The sequence below is a fragment of the Nannospalax galili genome, unplaced genomic scaffold (genome assembly GCF_000622305.1).
Source record: "Nannospalax galili isolate Female #2095 unplaced genomic scaffold, S.galili_v1.0 scaffold646, whole genome shotgun sequence".
NCBI lineage: Eukaryota > Metazoa > Chordata > Mammalia > Rodentia > Spalacidae > Nannospalax > Nannospalax galili.
The window spans coordinates 752,105-772,741 of record NW_008355279.1 but is presented as its reverse complement, the minus strand read 5'-3'; the positions used below and the strand labels follow the sequence as shown (position 1 = coordinate 772,741).

Here is a 20,637-nt window from a genome sequence, read left to right as displayed (position 1 = left end):
CATGGGGTATTTTTATACCAAGGAATAGGGATTTACAATGTATTTGGAGGGGCAAAAATAGTACCTTGGTCCAATTTCTCAGCAGTTAACTTTTAATAGAAGGTTCTTTAAAGGTAACTAATATTTTCCTTTCTAAGGAAGACAAAAGGTCTTCAAGCAGCGACAAGCTATTAATGATGAGCATGTTCTTACTGAAAAGAACTAGTGGATGCTTACTCTTCTGCTCATCACTACTCCTCGGCTCGGCTCGGCTTGGCTCGGCTTCCTGCCTCCACAGGGCACAAAATGGCTGGCTCTAAAGTGCAACTTTGAAAGCAGTGTTGAGCAGCTGCTTTTGGCAGGTGTCTGCATACAGGCCATGAAGGATACAGAGTGCAAAAACCAAGCCTGTGAGTCTGTCATCTAGTAACACTCCCTATGATCCTATAGGGGATTCTGCAGGGCTCCAGTCAGCTCTTAACTTGGGTGAAGTAAGAAAGCTCAGGCACCCGGAAGGAGGCAACTGTCAGAAAGAAACAACCCCTACTCCACTGCCCCCCTGCGGCTAATTCTTGCCTCTTCTTTGCTCTTGGCCCTAGACCGGGTCAGTTATACTGGGACAGGTTTCCTAGCTTCTTGCTGTCATGGCAGCCTGTTACTTGGAGTTGGAAAGTGTGAAGACCTCATGAGTTTTCAGAAGTGTATCTCCTGACAAGAAAGGAGCTGTCCCTGAGCGAGTTTTTAGATGGCCATGTCTCCAGCTCAGCCTGGTGTGCCTGGTACACAGAAGACTCCTGATGATAGTACTGACCAGATGACAGAGAAGGTGGACAGTGGACCAGCCTGCCAGCCTTCCCATCCATACTGAATAGCCATGGTTTCTTTCAGGCAATTTATTATCAGTCCCATGCACTCCAGTGAGTCCTCTCCTTGTACTTGGTGACAGCACTAGTGCCACTGTCTGTCACCATCTGGATGCCCTTTTCAGGACCTAACAACTGCCAACTACAATGGAAAAGCATCTGCCACACACAAATGAAACTTAAAGTACCCTGAAAACCTACATTTTTACACTAAATGCAGTGGACACAGATCCCCTTTGGGTCTGAGTGAATTTGTCTGAGATATGTAGAGGGAGTCTCAGACACTGTTTGGAGAGGACTGTGTGGCCAGTTTATGGGAGCTGCAGCTGGGAGGGGCAATGGTCTTATTACCACCAAGACAGGGTGGCAGGAGACCTTGGAGTAGTCATACAAGAGAAAATGGACAGCAATCATTTCAAGCTCAAGGGGACCTGGCCTTTCTCATCTGAAGCAGGGTTAATAATCATCCCACGCTTCAAGTCAGAGAAAGCATCGAGTGGTAGATTTATTCAGTTATCAAAGTTTGTCCACAAGAACAACAACTAAATCCCACTACTGCTGGGCTGCCTTGCTCTCTCCTTCTTATCTAAATCCTCTGCTGTTTTCTACAGGGCCACTACTGTGCTCCACTCAGCAGTAAACAATGTCTGACTCATACGGAGTCTTCTGGCTCAGTTTGGGTAGGAGATAAAAATATGTGAATGGCTACTATACACATAAACCGCCATCAAGTGCTGCAAAGAATAAAGAAATGAGGCATGAGGGTTGATTCTGTGGGGCTCTGTACATCACCCTGAGGATTCTGGCTTCTATCCTAAGGGTACTGGGAGGCCCTGGAGGTTGTAAGTGGAAGCAGGGTGATGACTACCTCATCCATTCTTGTTGTTAAAGATGTGGAAGACAAAACATCATTACCTTGACAACTGGTGATAAGACAAAATGTGGAAAGCATTTTGAATTTTCAAAACTTCTGAAAAGCTGTCCTGACATGTCAAGGCCCACAGCTGTCTACAAGCAATCAGCAAGTGAGTAGTGCATGCCTCCACCAACACTTCCAACATCAAGCTTGTCTAGTTACTGGCACTACTTTAGCTCACACTTGAATAATGCCAGCAACCCAGAACAGAAGAGAACCAGCAAATTCCATCACCCTGCACAACTCCAACATTTCTGTGGGAAACCATTTCTTCTGAGTTTATTTTTTCCCAATGTTCTCCCCGTCTCTCTGTTTTCTTTTGTCTCCAATTTATGCTCCTGTTAGTGTTCTAGACTCTTCTCTCTTCAGTTACTCCCTTGGGAATATAGCCTCTCTTGTGACTAACCTTGCCTGCCATCTCTGTGGCAGGCAAGTACTTGGGACATTCAGAATATTCTTGGCTCCTTATTTAAAAAAATGTAGGGACAAGGCCTTTAGGGTGTCTTGCCTTTACCTCAAATATGGCAACTTATTTATGCATTTGTTTTTCTTTTTTCTTTTCTTTTAATTTTTTTATGTGTACGAGTGTACTGCCTACACGTGTGTTAAGTGCACTCATGTTGTACAATGCCTGTAGAGGTCAGAAGAAAGTATCAGATCCCCTGGAACTGGATGGAGTTACATATGGTTGTTAGCTGCCACGTGGGTGCAGGGAATCAAACCTGGGTCCTCTGCAAGAGCAGTCAATGGCCACTGGGCCATCTCTCCAGTCCCTCATTTATCTTTCACTAAATCACCTCACTCTTTGTAAGATTATAAAAGAGATTCCTGTACTAGGTGGAACATTTCACTAAATGACTGAGTTATAAAGTTAATTTTTGCCTGGATATTCTACAATATGAACACAATTTCCCCTTTTTACTATTTACTTTCTGGGGGTCTGATCACTATTTTGCCAGGCTTCTCTCTCTTGGAATCCTAAAATCTCATCTATCATCTTGCTCTTAATCCTTGTATCTGGGTTCTCTCAGACATGTCTCAGATTCACCTTTTCCTGTCTAAGCTCAATGCCCAAACCGGATTTAAGTCAGCACTTGTGTTCGGTGCTCCTGCCATGGCACCTTGCTTCGGTTCATGGCCTTTCCAATCCATCCCTTTAAATTGCAACTTCCTGTTCCATTCTCTTCAACCATATGGGAGGGTCCCTACCGAATTAAATCAAAATTTGCCACCTGGTTTCCAAGGATCCACATATCTATTCAACGTTGGTTCTTTCTACTGCAAACATACAGTTAATCCAGTTTAGTTTGCTTTTCTTCCCTGTAATCGCTACCCTGCACCTGGCATGATCACACTTGCTTCTTCTGTATTAGCGTGTCTGAAATGCCATCTTTCCTTCCATCTGCTTCGCTATAGCCTACTCAGCTCAAGTCCTACCTCCTTCCTGAAGTCCTCTGCGATGAGTCTGGTCTTCCTTGATCTCCAATGTACTGGGAGTCAATGTCAGAAGCAACAGTTTAATGTGCAACACCAACTCCTACAATTGCTAAGAGATACTGGGTGCTTGCCAAGTGTGTCAAGTGTTCTACATGTGATATATATGTGCAACTAACAGTTCTGTTCTACAGTTGAGAAAATAACACAGAGAGTGGCAGGTGTAAAAGATGGAATGGGATTTGGGTAGATGGAGAGCAGCTCCAGAACCACAGCACTTAAACCCTATGCAGTATTCTGTCCTGTCCTGTGTCTCCTTCATGGCTCTCTACTGCTTCCTGTGTGTATTATCTTCTGAGATAGATGATACATCTTTTGAGGTTGGAGACCATATACAATACTTTTACCTCTCTATGGTACTTTGTCTAAAGCTGTCAAATGACAACTGCTCAATAGATGCAGTGACAGAATTAAAAGGTCAACTTAAGGAGCAATTTATCTAGTACTCTGATAATTAAAGAAGCTATCTTCTTTTACTCAGACCTTAAAAACAGCAAGAGTGACAATATAGTTGGGTATCCAGCTATTTTGTCACTCTTAAGAGTTATTAGTATGGTGGCACACGCCTTTAATCACAGCACTTGGGAGGCAGAAGCAGGCGGATCTTTGTTCGAAGCCAGCCTGGTCTACATAGTGAGTTACAGACCAGCTGGGGCTGTGGAATGAGATGATTTTTGCATTACTCTCAGTCTCCCTGACTGAGTGCTCTATGCTTTTAAGTGAAAACAAGATGACAGGACAGATTCTGATGTTAGGATGGTCCATCCCAACCCCAGGTCATGATCAATTAATGGAGTCATTGTATTTCTAGTGGCTAGGAAACCTGCCTTCACTTCTGTCTTGGATGAAGGCAGGTCTGGGTCGGTTGCTTCCTGTACTAGATGCATCTTTGTGCACGAAGATGACAGTGTGGCATCTCAAATGCTCATGTGAAGATGACAGATACTTTTTCTCCCAAGTACCCCCTCTGTGTGAAGTGGACAAAAAAGACAGTAAAGAGGGAGTTTTGAAAGCTCTGTGTTGACAATGGAAACAGGTGGGTGGAGCTGGGACTGAGCGGTCATTTACAGAAGGGTGAGAATAGTCATAAATTAGAAAGCAGCTTCAATATACGTGCATGAAACTGTCAAAGAACAAACTGAATGAAATTTACAAAAAAGGAATGTCAGAGTTAGGCAGACCTAGACTCTAACACAGGACTTGCTGGACCGTTTAAGCCCTTGTCCCTAACTTGGGGATGGCAGCAGATGTACAGGACTCAGCGGTGTCTGGCACCTGGTAACAACTAAGGAAATAACAGTTATTATTGTGTTTGGATCAGATGTGCAAAGGTATAGAGTTGTTCTGGAAAAAGCCAGAACACTGTCGATCTCCAAACTTCAAAAGAGGCAAAGAAGATGAAGAGGATCCCCCACACTCATCAATCATTGAGAATTTACTGAGTGTCTGTTGTGCAGTGTGAGGCATTCTGGGAGTAGCAAGCACAGGGGCACCTCCTGTAGGAGTTTCCAGGTAGCTGGGGGAATGGAGCTCCTGGGCTAACCCTACAGAGAGCTAAAGGGTGACACTGGATTGAGAAAGATGGCTCAGAAGATGCAGGAAATGAGGAAGTGATTGGGAATGACTGCTCAGGCAGAGGTCAACAGAGAAGGGATGCAGCACAACCCATGGCTTTCCCTGAGGCAGGAGGATTAGGACAGGAGCCAAGACAAGCCTGAGGGGCCCAGCACACATCACCAGCTCTTAGTTGAGAGCTGGACTGTGAAGTGTTTAGCGGTCTGGTGCCAGGACACCTCCATTACCCTGTCCCAGGGAATATCTCCTCTAGTTAGAAAACTAGGCCAACGTGGAGGAAGCAAAGCCAGTGCAGAATAAAAAGCCAAATCGACCCCACAAAGAACATGCTCTGGGCCCCAATAGCATTTCCAAGAAGGAAAGGCATTAGCTTTTAACAATAGACCCTGTTTTGCTGAAGCAAAGAACCACCCAGAGCCTGTTTATTACAAAGCCACAAACTCTGCAAATTATTATATCCAATATTAAATAATGTGTAGTACTCTAACTTTAAAGTTATGCTGGAGAATAAAAGAAATCATGAACGATACCAGTAACAGGAAACTGATTACATGGTGGAGGGGCAAGGCAGGACTAGGACAGGATATCCCATGTTAGAAACAAAATCAAAGCTGACCTGACCTGGAACTTTGTGGTGATTTAAACACAACAATAATTTCAAACCCAGAGAAATTTGGCAGAGGAAAACTCAGAATTCTCATACTAGGCCAAGGGATGACGTTCAAATTTCCCAAATGCTTCTGAAGTAATACAACTGAGTGTTTCCAGTTATCCCTGGCGACACATTCTGTTGAAATTTCCACTTTAAGCTCATAAAGGTTTAGCACCATATTTTTAAAATAAAAATAAATGAAAAGGCAGTGCTAGAATGGGTTGGGATGCTAGTCCATTTGAAATTTCAGCATGCCAGTGGGCAGGGGCCTTGAAAAGGAAAGTGTTAGGGACTAAGGAGTGCTGACCCACCAGGGATATGGGTAGAGCAGGGAGGAATGAAACCAAGAGAAACAAGGACCAGAAGTTGGGCTTGAACACGCTGAAAAGCTGTGGGCTGATTAAGTAGGCACAGATCCAAGGTCTTGTTAGGATAAATTCATAGAGGCAATATTCAGACTGTGAGGGAAAAGCAACTTCCCAGGGAGCCCCATAGTGAGCACTGATAGAGAAGGGCTCCCAGCACGTCTATCAGTGGGCTAAGAACCACACACAGACAACAGAAGGACGGAGGGGAGTGAAGTGAACTCAAGTGAGTGGGGAAGGTTTGTGTGTGTGTGTGTGTGTGTGTGTGTGTGTGTGTGTGTTCAGCCAGGTGAGGACAGGGAGGAAGATGAATTGTGGAAGGGTGTTCAAGCTTTACATGGAGGATGTCAACAAGCAGGTCTCAGGGCTCCTTCAAAGAGGGGGAGCCAGAGCGAAAGAGAGGATGTGCTGGGCCACGGGTGTTTCCCCAACTTTCCTCACAATGGTGAACAATGGCAAGCCAGGATGATACTCAGTGGCACACAGAAATAAAGGGTGAATTACCGCACATCTCCTGAAATCATAGGTATTTGGTCTCTTTGCCTTGTGGAAGGAAATCAGAACCCTCAAGGAGACTTTCCATGAGATGCAGGCTGGGATAGGGGCTTGCAAGGGGCCTGCCCTGGGGGAAACTGAGGAAGGAAGGAACACTGGCTTGTTCTTCTAGAATTCCAAACCTCTGAATAACTGCAGTATCCTTCCAGTTTTCAAGAACCACTTGAACTCACTAGAGCCCAGACTGGCCTCACACTCATGGTGATCCTCTTGCCTTAGCCTCTTAAGTGCTGGATTATAGGCAAGTGCCACCAATCAGCTTACCTGTATGATTTTCAACAGAGAACAAAAGGCAAGAAGGAGGCCGTACGTAGGGCGCTACGACATCTGCATGCCGCTGCTCAGGCTGATAAGGAGGATTCAGCTAAGAAATAAACGATGTGTGGGATATAGCTCAACAAATAACTGATTCCAAGAATGTAGCCACCCTCATGGGGCCAGTGAGCCTGAGTCAGCCTGACATGAGGCTACCCTGTGGTAGGCAGCATAGATAGCACTGATTTGGGGCTAGTTCTGGGGACAGGCTCATCCTGCTGGGGATTGGTTTTGAGTCTGGAAAAAAGTTGAAGAGAGGAAAGACACAACTTTGGGTTGCTTTTAAGCTGTCCCCTGCTTTCCATCTGGCACAGTGTGGATGCCTTTGGGACCCCCAGGGAGACCAGCATACTGGGCGGAGTACCCTCCTTGGGTTGGAAGAAAAGGCTTGCAGCCTCAGGCAGTTGGCATGTGTACTCCCTGTCCCTGATTATCCAGATGATGCAAATGCAGGTTCCTTCTGCCAGCAGAGCACAAGGAAGCCAAATGACATTTTTGATGTTTGATGGCAGTTTGTAGTTCCTATTTACACACTTTAAAATCACAGAGGGTGACCACCTGCTTCCTTACTGATGATTACCAAGAAACGTGGGCTGCACAGACCAAGGACTTACTCCTGACCATTCATAAAGAACTGCCAAGCCGCTCCTCCCAAAACGCACAAAGGAGCGGGAGATGCCTGTGGGAACACAAAGCAGGACTGCTGGTGGGCTGGGCAGATAGACAGGAAGGTGTTCAGACAGCCGACTCTGGTGACCTGTGTGGGCATCTGGCCCATCTGCATTTCCTCGGCCAATCGGGAGAGCTTCCCAAGGGTAGAAGTGGACAAATCAGTCCCCCTCCTTCCTCCAAGCATTTTTAATTTTAAAAGAGAGACCGGAGAGGAAAGGGTGATTTAAAGTCCCTTTTCTTTCATTTTCATCTGGCTTTCGACACATCTTTTCTAGGAGGGAAATGGATGCTCCTCACAGTTCATCTCCATTTCCCAGCATCTGACCTGCTCCCTCGACTACTAATCTGAGTCACAGCTCCAGCAGATAAACAAAGCAGTCCCTCCCAGAAACACCAGTGGAAGCCTAGAGCTTGAGGCAGCAGAATACAAATGAAGGCAACTTCTGCCTGGTGACAGAGGTGCACCAAACTTGGGCTCTGGAAGGTTTAGGGAGGCAGCTTGGGTTAGTCCAGCTCAGCAGGGTAAGTTCCTGACCTCTGGGAGGCCCAGTTTCTCCCCAGGCAGATCTTGGTAAGATAAACTCCCACATACAGGCTTGGGGGTGTGGGCTGGCTATTTCATGGCAACTCTTTGTGGCTCTAGCCAGGAACAAGCAAGTTTCCTACTCAGTACTTGAAACAATAGCTTGCAACGGAGGGGTTTCCTTTTCATCAAAAGATGATTTGCTTCTCTAGCAGAGAAAGAATTAGATTAAATTCAATAATTAACAGTACCCCCTCCCCCCCAATTTTCTCTGCTGACATTTGCTGTTCAGGTCACAGCACACAGCACAGGAATGTCGATTCAGTTGTTGACAGAGATCGAGAAATTCGTATGCTGACAGGGGTAGAAGGAGGGCATCTCACGGCGAGATCAGGCTTGATCTGTCACTGGATTACAGGGCCCTCTGACGCAGCTGATTAATAATTCTGCAGGAGCCCTTGAGCTGGAACTCTGAGTCTAATAATCCCTAGTCGTTGTAACACAAAGGAAGGGCAGGAACTGGATTCACAGTTCTGTATTGTGAAACTAGAAATTTAAAAGAAACAGTGTCCCAGTCCTTCCTGACTGTTTGTCAACCTAGCTGCCTGCTTGTTTGTGTTAAATGGCTACTGTGCTTTTTGAATCCAAAATCTTATTATATTTAATTAGTACAGGCATCTGGGATTTCTAATACACAAAGAGTTATTAAAGTAACAAATCTTTCTAAAATATGTTCTCCAAGAAAGAATGTGTTAATTTATGCAGAAACAATTTTTAACATGAAATAATTAACATGAAAACTGTAACAATTATGAATTCTTCGTAGTCTAATTTATATGTGAATTTTCCTCCAGACAATAATCTATTCGGTTTAAATCTTCAATACTGGGAGTATTTGAATACAGACACATATTTCTTCTCCTACTTAATATACATACCAGTAGTCTAAAAAAAGTTCTAAATACTCCCATTTCTTCATATATTCCAGAGACTCAAAGATTACATTGTCTTGAAATCTGCTTCCTAGGCAATGATCTGGTCACTAATATGGAGCCAACCAACCAAAACCACAGAGCAAGCCCATGTTCCTGCTCTTCATGATGATTCAAATGAGCAGAGAGGATCACAGAGCTGTATCTTCCATATGGGAGGAGCCCTGACCAGAGATAGCAGGAAAGCCCAGTGCAGCATGGGACTGTGTTATGCATGTGTGTGTGTATGTGTGTGATGACTATGGCGTTTAGCCCCATGGGTGAACAATACTACTACTACTGCTAGTATTACATGCCCTTCACCTTAAGTGCTTTATGTCTATTCCCAGATCATGTGATAATTCTATGATGTGGGTAATCATTACACCAGTTTTCAGAGGAAGAAAGGAGGGCTCAAAGAGGCTTCACAGCAAATTAGCAGTAATGACAGGCTATGTACCAAGATAATCTGACTTCATAGGCCATAGTCTTAACCCATTGGGCCTTGCCATTGTTTGGAGGAAAGTGGGGGAATGAGAGGAAGAAGGAAAGAGGTCTAGGTATCTAAAAAGACACCAAGAAAAATGCTGTAGGGAGGAGAAGACACAAATAATATGAAATAACTTCTGTCTCCTCTAATCCTCATGCCCACCTGAAAGGTTAAGTGACAGCAACCCTATTTCACAGATGAGAACACTAAGGCTCAGAGACACCAGAGCCTATGACCCAGAAATATGGCAGAGTTAACATCGGAACACAGGCCTGTCTAGCTCTGGAGCCCCTGTGCCTCTCCAAAGACAAGCTCACAGTGTACAGCAAACACTGATGAACAATCAGAGGTTCTTACAGCCACGACAGCATGATTTCCAGAAGTCCTGTGCACATTAGAGAGGGCTTGTCTGAAGAGAGTGAGGAAAGGTGACAGTGATCATAGTGTTTCCATTGTTGTACACAAATATTATTATTTAACGTGTGCTCTGCGCCCATGAGGGCTAACTGCTGACCTTCAGGCCAAATCATCACCATGGAGAAGCAGCAAGACTAGCTCTACTGATATGCAGGAGAGCTGATCCATAGGTAGGGTCCATCCATGCATGTGCCTATGCATACATGTGCTGAAGTGTGCGAGGCTGCTGAGAATGCCCGTCTGGCAGAGTTGATGAAATTAAAAACCACATAGGCACTTTAGAAGAAAGGATTTTTTAAAATAAATTTAAAAAATTTATTATTTTTATTTTATGTGTATGGATGTATTGTGTAATGCCTATGGAGGACAGAAAAGGCTGTCAGATCCCCTGGAACTGGAGTTACGGACAGTTGTTAGCTGCCATGTGGGTGCCGGGATTCAAACCTGGGTCTTCTGCAAGAACAGCCAGTGTTCTTAACTGCTGAAGGAAGGATAGTTTTAACTGAAGAAAAAATGAAGGTGTGCCTAAGACAGTGGCAACAGTCAGCTGACTCACAACTGTGTTCAGAATAGAGGGTTCTGTGAGGCACGCAGATAATATCAGAGTGGTGACTGTCCAAATAAACAAACTGGTCCAGGCTAAAAATAATAAAATATATAGTATTAAAAGATTTTTCTGGTGCTAAAGAGATGGCTGAGCAGTTAAGAGCCCTGACTGCTCTTGCAGGGGACCTGGGTTTGATTCCCAGCTCTCACATGGTAGCTAACAACCATCTGTAACTCCAGTTCCAGGGGATCCAATGCCCTCTTCTGACTTCCTCAGGCACTGTATAACATAGGTACACTTACATACATGCAGGGAATATACTCATACACATAAAAATAAAAAAGAAAATATTTAAAATATTCTTGTATTAATTTTTAAAATATAATAAATACCCTTACTGGGGCTGGGAGATGGATCAGCAGTTAAGAGCACTGGTTGCTCTTGCAAGAGAACCTCGTTCAGTTTCCAGCACTTACATGGTGGCTAACAACCACCCCTAACTCCAGTTCCAGGGAACCTGACACCCTCTTCTGACCTCTGAGGGCATTACATGATACAGGTACACTTATATACATGCAGGCAATATACTCATACCATAAAATAAAAATAACAAAATATTTTTTAAAAGATAAGTGGTTGCTCGAGGACACAGTTTGTTAGTGATAGAGGTGGTTCAAACCTGGGTTTCTGACTTTCAAACCCCAATAAATGATACAGTAACTGATTCTCCCTCTACATCTGTGCCCCAAATCTGTGAGGGAGTAACTGTCATTATTAATTGAGGACTTCCCCATGAGTCCCACTCGTAGAAAACTTCTACTTGAAGAAATGGCCCAGAAATAAGAGAGCATGTGTCTACCTCCACAAGCAGTGTCATTCATAATGGCCCCAGGTGGAAAGGAGCCCTGGTGTTCCCTAGTAGTACTTGGTCATCTTGGTCATCATGTGGACATCTGTTTAGTGGAATACTGGTCAGCTGTGAGAAGGAAAGAACTGCTGGTAGGAAGCAACAATTTCTCAGACACGATGATGGGGAAAAAAGCCCGACAAAAAAGTAATGCTGTGGCTAGATAATTCTGCTCCTAGAAGCAGTAGGCTACCAAATAAACTAATATGGTATGATCCATGCATATGGATTTCATTTATAGGCAGAACGAATCTGCAGTGATAGAAGGAAAACAGAGTTCCCTCTAGGGCCAGTTACTGACTGGGGTGGAATGAAGGGGTCTGTATAGGTTGATCTTGCTCTGTGGGATGGTTTCAGGAGTAGGTACGTATGTTAAAAATGCACTCAGTTGCACACTTCAGATTTGTTCATTTAACTGGATGAACGTTATGGCTCAATAAAAACAAATCGAGCATCCAGAAGAACAAGTCCCTGCTATACATAGGCCAGGTCTATCTGAACTTGCTAGCTTTAATCAATATTAGCCAGCACTCAGCTACTTGAAAGCTTATGAAGAAAGAATAGTTCTGTGGCAAATTCTCCGGTTGCACCTCATCTTCTGTGGGAAGGAATGGATGGTCTCAGGGGCTGTGACAGGGCAAGCAACATGCTGCTGGTCGCAGGAGAGAGGTGTGGCATTAGAGGACAGCAGCCTGGACAACAGCTCCTCACACGCCTAGGGCCCAGGTAGGAGCTGTTTTTAGTTTTGGAGTGTTCCTGGGAGCAGGGGTAGGGAGGTGGCTGTGAGTAGGGCCCAGGGGAAGTCTAGGGGACACAGAGGGGAGGGCTGGGAGGTGGAGGACCCAGCTGTGGCAGAGAATCAGGTGAAGATACCCCAGCTGGCCTCCCTGGGCTTGGGTGCACCACCAAGGCCACTGCAAATGCAACAATCCCAACCCAAACCCATTCTCTCTCTCTAGGTAAGGTTTTCTTCCCAATGTGCTCAGTGCTGCCATTGCCAAAACCTCCTAACCACCACCCACGACTGTCTCCAGGGGATGGTCCTTGGCTTCTCTTTCTCTTTCCTGAATTTACATGAGCCTTTCCAATGTATCTGAAATCCATTCATTTGTTTCATCTGTTCTCCAGTAACCTAGTCTTGTGTAGGATACAAAACAAGAACAATAACAAGCAACATTTATTTATCACTCTATGAGCTGGGCACAGGGTTAAACAATTCATATGCTTTCACTTAATCTTTGCAAAAATGCACAAAGCAGGTAAGATGTCTTTCCATTTTACAGATAAGTAATCTGAACATGGAAAAATTAAGCAGCTTGCCCAAGGCTCCAGGTTAGTAGATGGTGCTGTTGGGCTTCATACCCTGTTCTGCTGACTTTAATGCTGTATGTTCTTCCTCAGGGCTTGCCCACTGACCTTGTGTGATCTTAGGCCTCCTCCCAACCTCCCTTGGTTCCTTTCCCATCACCTTCCTTCCTTCAAGCTTGGATCTTGCTATGTTGCCCAGGCTAGTCTCAAACTCCTAGGCTCAAGTGATTCTCCCCACTCAGCCTCCAGAATAGCCGGAACTACACAAGTCACTGCTTTAGCCTCAATGTCTTTATAGCAACAACTTTTAGCCAAGTCCCTTTTATAAGTAAGGCATTCAAATACCTGATATTGGATTATTTAGAGACCCTGAATGGACAGAGTCTGGCAAAGAGCTTTGGACTAAAGAAGAATTGTTCTGCTTGTGTGCGATGTGCAGGTAATAATGAGCAATCTCAAAATTTCTAGTTACTTCTAGAATGTTGTCAGCAGACGAGAACCTTCATAGGCACTGGGGCCTGGTCTTGACCTCCTCCTTAACATGGGGCTTCTGCTCACAGCCCCGGGTAAGCAGGGGGTGAGAGTCCAGGCTGTAGGGGACAAAAACACATGGAGGACCTATAACAGAACTCCAAACCCTAAATGTGCCTGTGCCCTGTGGTGACATACCTCATTGCCCAGTGGGGTAACAGGCATTTCAGTGCACTCTGAGATGGGAAACTCCCAGCAGTTTTGCAAACAATTGTCATTTGTGGTCCTAAAATATTGTGTTTGGCACACATTTCAGAACACTGCCTGCACTCCCATAATCAAGATGCGGCACAGCTATGGCCTGAGGGTGACATAGAACTCGACTCGCAAATATTATTAAGCACATGGACCAGCTGTCTGGAGGAGCTGATTAATCCCCAGCAGAAACCACTGCATGCAGCACACATGCTGTCTGCAGAGGACACCGGCAACTGCACGCTGGCTAGTGAAAAGGCTATGGCGGGGCAGACCATGGGAGGAACTGTAGAAACAGCTGGGTTATCCAGGGTTGGAAAATGAATGAAAAGCCCCTTAAACCTTTTTCCATAAAATGAAGGGGAACTAATTCTTTTCATTCTTATTTTCTGTTCTTTTATTTACTGTCTTGGTGAGAGACAGCGAAAACGACCGAGATAAGGTGGGCTGTGCTGTTTTCAAATCCTGGTCTGCCATTTGCTCATTGTGTGAATGTAATGAATGATTTTACTAGCCCTCCGAGTCTACTTCCCCCGCCCTTGCAGGGTAGGCAACTCAAGGTATTCCATGCACACTCTGGCTTTTTGTAGTTCTCTGCTACAGGACAGCATCTAATTTCTTGCCTTTGAAATCCCAGGGCCCCACAAACTTAGTCTACCTTCTCTGGTTCTCCAGTTCATTTAATTCTCTTTATCTCTTTCCAGGGTTTGTCATGCATTTGAAGATGTTCGAGAAAGAAGAGATAAATGTTCTAAAAGGGAAGGATGGAATATTCTATTCAGAAAAAAGAAATACAGAACAAAGGATATGAGGTTGGTTGTCTGAAAAGAGTTCAGAAAGTGATTTAGAGGTGTGATGGTCAGGGCAGAAAAGCAGTTAGGATGGGGACTAGGAAGGAAGGCTGCATGGCCAGGGCTGAGAGGGCTCTGGACAGGCTTCAGAGCAGTAGCTGACATAAAGTAGAGCTGTGGAGGGGTGCCAGCCACTGAAGGCCACAAGTCCGAAGTACTTTAGCCTACTGAATGATACATGACTTAAATACTCAGGCCCTGCCAACAGCACATCTGCCAGCACCTACTGGCTCCTGGCCCTGCCATCTTCTTATTTATGGATGGTTCAAGGGTGTTAACCACAGAATCTGTAGAGTCCAAAGTCTGGTTAAAATGGAGAAACAAGACCTGCACTGCTTCCTCTGGCACTGGGATTTTTCTCTCACACAAGGAAAGCTTCCCAGGCTCCACTGGAGCCCTTTCCTCAATTAGGCATAAGCCTTCATCTATTCTCCCTCCAAGGCCGAGGGGCTCCCACAGCCCCTGCTCTGCCCACATTCACTCAAAACCTCTTGGCTTATCTTGCCACAAAACCATGTCCACTTTCCTCTCTGCACTGCCAGTGCTAATCAAAACTGCTGCGCACGTGTGCATGCGTGTGTGTGTGTGTTTGTGTGTGTGTGTCCCCGCATGTAAGAATGCCGTATGGGCATTTGGCTCCAGGACAAGAACTGCTACGTGTTAGAGAAATTCAAACAGCTAAGCTCTCTGACCAACATGCCATCAAGCATTTGAACATTACTCATAACCTAGGCAGAGTTAGTTTAACATTTTTCCTTATGATTTTAAACTGCTGAGAATGCTTCCATTTTCAGAGTCAAATAAAAGAAGGAAAGAATTGGCACAAAATAATAAAAAAGCAGAAAAAGAAGATTCTAGAAGTAACCAAAATGGCCATTATTTCTTGATAAAATGAGTAGAAAGTAGCACCTGTAAGTATTCCAGTTACCGCTCAGCCTGGCTCAGGATGACCAGGCTTTGGTTAACACCACCAATGAAACTTATCCTTTCCCACAGTTACAGACATTAAAATTTACACAGACACTTCCATTTGACTGTAATTGCCCCACGTAGTTCTGCACCTGGTGACTGCTAGGTGAGCAGCTAGGAATGCAGAAAATACCACTGGGAATTCCTCCTTGGCATCTGGTGGTATACTGTGAACACCCAAAAGTTGCCTCAGTAGATTGATTTCTGGCTTGGACTGTATTTTACTTAAAAATGAATGTGTATGAATTTTCACAGGGTGTGGTGGAGGCTGACAAGGAAGAAAAGCAGGGCTTTTCAGGGGACTATACTCATCCAGTCCCCCAGACCAACTCTCTTCCCTTCCCTGCCCTGCTCTGAACCCAGGAGGATTCATCTCACCTGCTAGGACCTTGGAAGCCAGCTGCAGAGTAAGATCGGGTATCAACTTTCATGCTGCTGTGGTCTCTCCTAGGAGGTGCTCTTGCTCTGGTTTTGCTACCCGTTCCTTGCCCTTTGCTGTCCAGGCCTTAGTGCCCCTGCTGTTATGGTACTCTGAGGCTCCTTACCATGCTCTGTAGCATGCCCCTAAACCTTGCCTGTTTCTTTGTATAAGACTCTTCATTAAAATCTCTAATTCGAGTGTCCCCTGCTTCCTGCTGGCACATGACTGATTGAGGAATAAGCTATAATTTGGTTGATCCCTTGGTTTTTCAGAGCCTTCTTTCTATAAAAGCAGAGTATTGTGGGCTTGGATGCTTTCAGAAGGGCAAGATGACCACAGGAATAGATACCCACTCACCAAACGACTGCCTTACCCATCTACTGAACTCATTAGTGTCCCATCTGCAGAGCTGTCAAGCTCCTGCCTGGTGAAAGAGAGAGGGGCAGATGGAGGAAGGACAGTGTTGTAGTCGACTACATGCAAAGATGCAATCAGGAGTCACTGTCACAGAAGTACCCACCTTGTCTTGCTGTGTACTCATTGTCTTCAATCAACCGGGCCAATCCAAAGTCAGCAATCTTGCAAATCAGTCCATTCCCCACTAGAATGTTTGCCGATCGCAGATCTCTGTGGATATAATTCATGCGCTCAATATAAGCCATTCCTGCAGCAACCTGCGGAAACCCAGGGAAGGGGGCACATAAGTTAGAAGATAATCCTGCATTTCCATGTTGTTACATTCACAGCATTAATCAAGGTACCATGTGGCCTACCTGTGCTGCCATGTCCACAAGATTTGGCAATTTCAGAGCTCTTCCTTCACCATCTTTTAAGAAATCAAGCAAACTTCCTAAGAATGAAACACAAAACCATTTCAGTTTACTTAGAAAAAAACTCCAAGGATGGGCTGTATTTGATTTCCTTACTATAAGTAGAAGACAGTTGAATGGGATGATGCCATCAATGGAAAAGATTTTAAAAAATTTGTTTTTATTTTATATGTATGAGTGTTATGCTTGCGTGCGTATAAGTGCACCTGTGTTGTGCAGTGCCCATGGAGGACAGAAGAGGGCATTGGATCCCCTGGAACTGGAGTTATGGATGGTTGTTAGTCACCATGTGGGTGCTGGAATATGAGCCTGGGTCTTCTACAAGAACAGCCAGTGCTCATAACCATCTTAAGCCCTTAACCATCTCTCTAGCCCTTAAAAGAATTGTTTTTTATACAAAAAGTGGCAGAGAAAACAATTCTGTGTTTTAAGAAGCAAGCTTTAGCTTTTGCAAATAAACAGTACTGATTTCATTTCTAAGGACAAAGAGTTTGGTAAAACTAGAAGAAATGAAACTTCATCTCCTTTTATGTCAAAAAGAGGAACATGCTAATCCCAGCTCTCAGGAGGCAGAGGCAGGCAGATCTCTGTTAGTTCAAGTTCAGCCTGGGCTACATAGTGAGTTCCAGGCCAGCTGGGACTACAGGGAGACCCTGTCTCAAAAAGACAAAAATAAATAAATAAATAATAAATAAATAAAATAAAAAGAGCCACGTGAGTCACTCAAGCTTTCCATCTCATTCCCCAATCATTCCCGCACAAAGTAGTGATGTGGGGAAGATACAGCCTAGCTAAGCAGTCTGAAAATGTGGTTCTGGAATCTGCAGCAATAGCATCACCAGGGAACTTGCTGGAAATGCAAATTCTCAGGCCCTACTACAGATGTATCGAATCAGAAACTCTCAAGTCAGACTCAGATGCTTGTATTTTATGATGCTCTCAAGGTGATTCAGTACAGGGTAAAGTTTCAGAACCACTGGCTTGGCTTATTTACTGATTTTAAACCAAGAAAGTAGTATCTGAAGAATACTGGTGGGCAGGGAGCTTCCCAGTGAGACCACAGGAGCCAAGCCTAGCCTTAGACATCTGAGACAAAACAGCCAGGGGTTCAGAGCCACAGTGCAAGGCCCTGTGAGGAGGCTCAGAACCAACACCAAGGCGGAAATAATCATTTGCAGGAGCTGGAGGTGCTTGATGGCCATCAGTGCCTTTTTAATGGTTTAATCACAAAGTTATTTACAAAATAACCCTGGATACAAAGGACAAACACTTTTTCCAGGAAAAATTCCAATTATATTTTAAAAGAAAGTACAGAGAAAAGAAAAATTATACTCGTGCCCTCTGACGTACAGCTTACAACCTTTTAAGGTTATTTCTTGTTTTGGTTCATCTATTTTTCCAAAACAGAGTGAACTCTGGCTTCATTCCCAACAATATTGTTTTGATTATAATAATGTACACACGCATGAGTGGACACAGAGATGGGAAGGAGGGAAAGGATAAAATGCATGTCATTTTCTCACTGGGCATTTAAGGAGAAATCTGGGGAATGATGTTGAAATGGAGGCTAAACTTAGCTCAGAGACTAGGATTTGTTATTGATTATTTAGTCCCACAAAAAAGAAAATTTAATGGAAGCCACCAATTCAAATTCACAGCAAATTTTATTATAGCTCTATCACCTCTGATATTAAAGTACATGTTTTAGTTATGCAGAGGGAAATTTCTGACATGTGTAACATGCAAGAGGCATTGTACTTCTCAAGGGTTTGGGGGCACACTCAAGTGTTAGTCTGCTTTGTAAGTGTTTATCACAAACGAGTACACACTGGATACTTCCTGATGGGAATCCCTGACTCATGCAAAAACTAGGGGAAAAGGCAAGCACGCAGCACCATTTCTCTCTCTGAAACAGTCCCTGAACATGGCTGTGAGGGGAGGGGGAAGTATTGGCCAACCTTTATTCATGTATTCGGTGACAATGTAGATGGGCTCCTCTGATACCACAGCGTAGAGCTGTACCAGCTTGTCATGCTTCAACTTCTTCATGATCTGTGCTTCCTCTAGGAATGACTCAGGAGACATTGTGCCTGGCTTAAGGGTCTTTATGGCTACTTTTGTATTTCCATTCCAGGTACCTACAAGTATCCCACAATATTAAGTCAAACAAAAGATACTCTTTCCAAGGAAAAAAATTTGACCAATAATTATTTGCACAAAATTAGGTTTTAAAAACCTTACAACGGTTTTATGAATAAACACAATTAACTGCAAGGACTCTGTCAAGTATGTCAACAAGAAAAACAAGCTTACTCGTAGTACGTTTAGTTATTCATTTAACTTTTTTCTATTTTATATATATATCACCCTTTTTATGGCTCATCCATATGATCCATATGATTACAAATTTATGCCAAAAGCTCTGAGTTCTTGTTTATAGTGATGAAAATCTGGGGTTTAGGACTGGCCTGACTACCCAATAGCTGTCCCTTAGGTTTGGGAAAGCTGGGAAGAAATTGGACTAAGTTCCGTTGTATAGGGTGTGTCACTAAAAACAATATAGTCACTCACTGTGGATGCTTGGAAATTGGTTCTAGGCCTTCAACTGTCTCAATGACAAGTTACTTGACTGAGTCCTTCAACAGTCAAGCAAAGCGTGCCACAAGCAGGAGCAAGAGCACATGGTCTCCTTGCCCATACTTCCCCAGGTTAAAGCAAATTCCTCAGGCTTCCTGACAGTCAGCCATAACAACAATGGCTTCGATCAGGCGAACTGGGAAATCAGATAGCAGTTAGGGGGGAACAGAAGTATTTAAACTTCCAATGTTTAAATACATCTTTAAAAATCCAGGTGACCCAGTTTATTGTCACTATCAGTTACCTCATCTGTAAAATACAGGACTGGAACTGGATTATCTTTCAGTCTATTTTGGCTCTCAAAAGACAAAACTCTGGCTTATACTATTCTGGCTTATGACTTTAAGGGTAATTTTATAAGGGGGAAAGAAAAATCTGCTAACTGATATTATACTGTTTATAATTTGAAAGACAGGTTTAAATCAAGATTAGGATCTAAGGATTCTGTGTATCAAAGTAATTTTTGTTATTCTGTTAAAAATGGCGCATATAATTACAACATGCAACCTACAAAAATATAAACAATGAAAAAAACCAGTAGCTTAAATCTTATAAGGTATCTGCCGCTTAGGGTAAATGGGAACTTTGAGAACTTGTAAGTGATCTTTATGGTTTAACTGTTAGCATTCCCCAAATTTAAACACAGTGAGATGTTTCTCTCTAAGACCAGCTTGGGTAACTGCACAGGTTTCTATCCTGATTCTTATGTTTCATGGGAAACCATATCTTAGTGGCCTGTGTAATAATTCAAAGTCAATAATTACAAAGTTTGAAGATAAAATATTTTATAGAGTCCAATTTTCTGATTGTGTAATTGATTGAAATCCTTAGGACTGCCAGGTGTGGTGACACCTTTAATCCCAGCACTTGGGAGGCAAAGGAAGGTGGACCTCTGTGAGATTGAGGCCTGGTCTACATAGTGAGTTCCAGGTCAGCCAGGGCTACAAACAAAGAAACAAGACAAAACAAAAACAAAAAATCCATAAGATCTACAACTTCAATTATAAGGTGGGTAGATAAGGGGAAATACGATTATATAAACAGATTTTATGGTATTCAAGTATATAAGGTCTAGACAGTGATGAGTGCATTAATGTGGATTCCTTATTATAACAGATAATACACACATATACATGTATGTCTGAGAGTACCTCTGTTTGTGCATCCATCTATGTATCAGATGGTACTCACTATTTGTCATATTTTAAGCATTTTAATTGCATTAACTCTTTTAATGTGGATCAAATCTAAAGACCACAGGTACCTGTTTATATATTTTTAGATTCTAAGGAAGGGAGATCTTATTATAACAGATAATACACACATATACATGTATGTCTGAGAGTACCTCTGTTTGTGCATCCATCTATGTATCAGATGGTACTCACTATTTGTCATATTTTAAGCATTTTAATTGCATTAACTCTTTTAATGTGGATCAAATCTAAAGACCACAGGTACCTGTTTATATATTTTTAGATTCTAAGGAAGGGAGATTCTATAAGCCTAAATTTTTTTTGATTTATTTTTATTTTATGTGTATGAGTGTTTTGCCTGCATGTATGTAAGTGCACTCATGTTGTACAATGCCTGCAGAGGTCAGAAAAGGGTCTCAGATCCCCTGGAACTAGAGATGGAGATAACTGTTTGCTGT

At 43.5% G+C, this 20,637-nt stretch overlaps 1 protein-coding gene across 1 annotated transcript in view; it reads right to left on the bottom strand.

The window, feature by feature from the left end:
- Positions 1-20,637, bottom strand: part of Fyn (FYN proto-oncogene, Src family tyrosine kinase) — a gene marked incomplete in the record, with an annotated part of 221,391 nt that overhangs the window by 12,950 nt on the left and 187,804 nt on the right. The window contains 3 exon segments of the mRNA XM_029555724.1: positions 16,037-16,190; positions 16,290-16,366; positions 18,305-18,484. Coding sequence (XP_029411584.1) covers positions 16,037-16,190; positions 16,290-16,366; positions 18,305-18,484 — 411 coding nt within the window.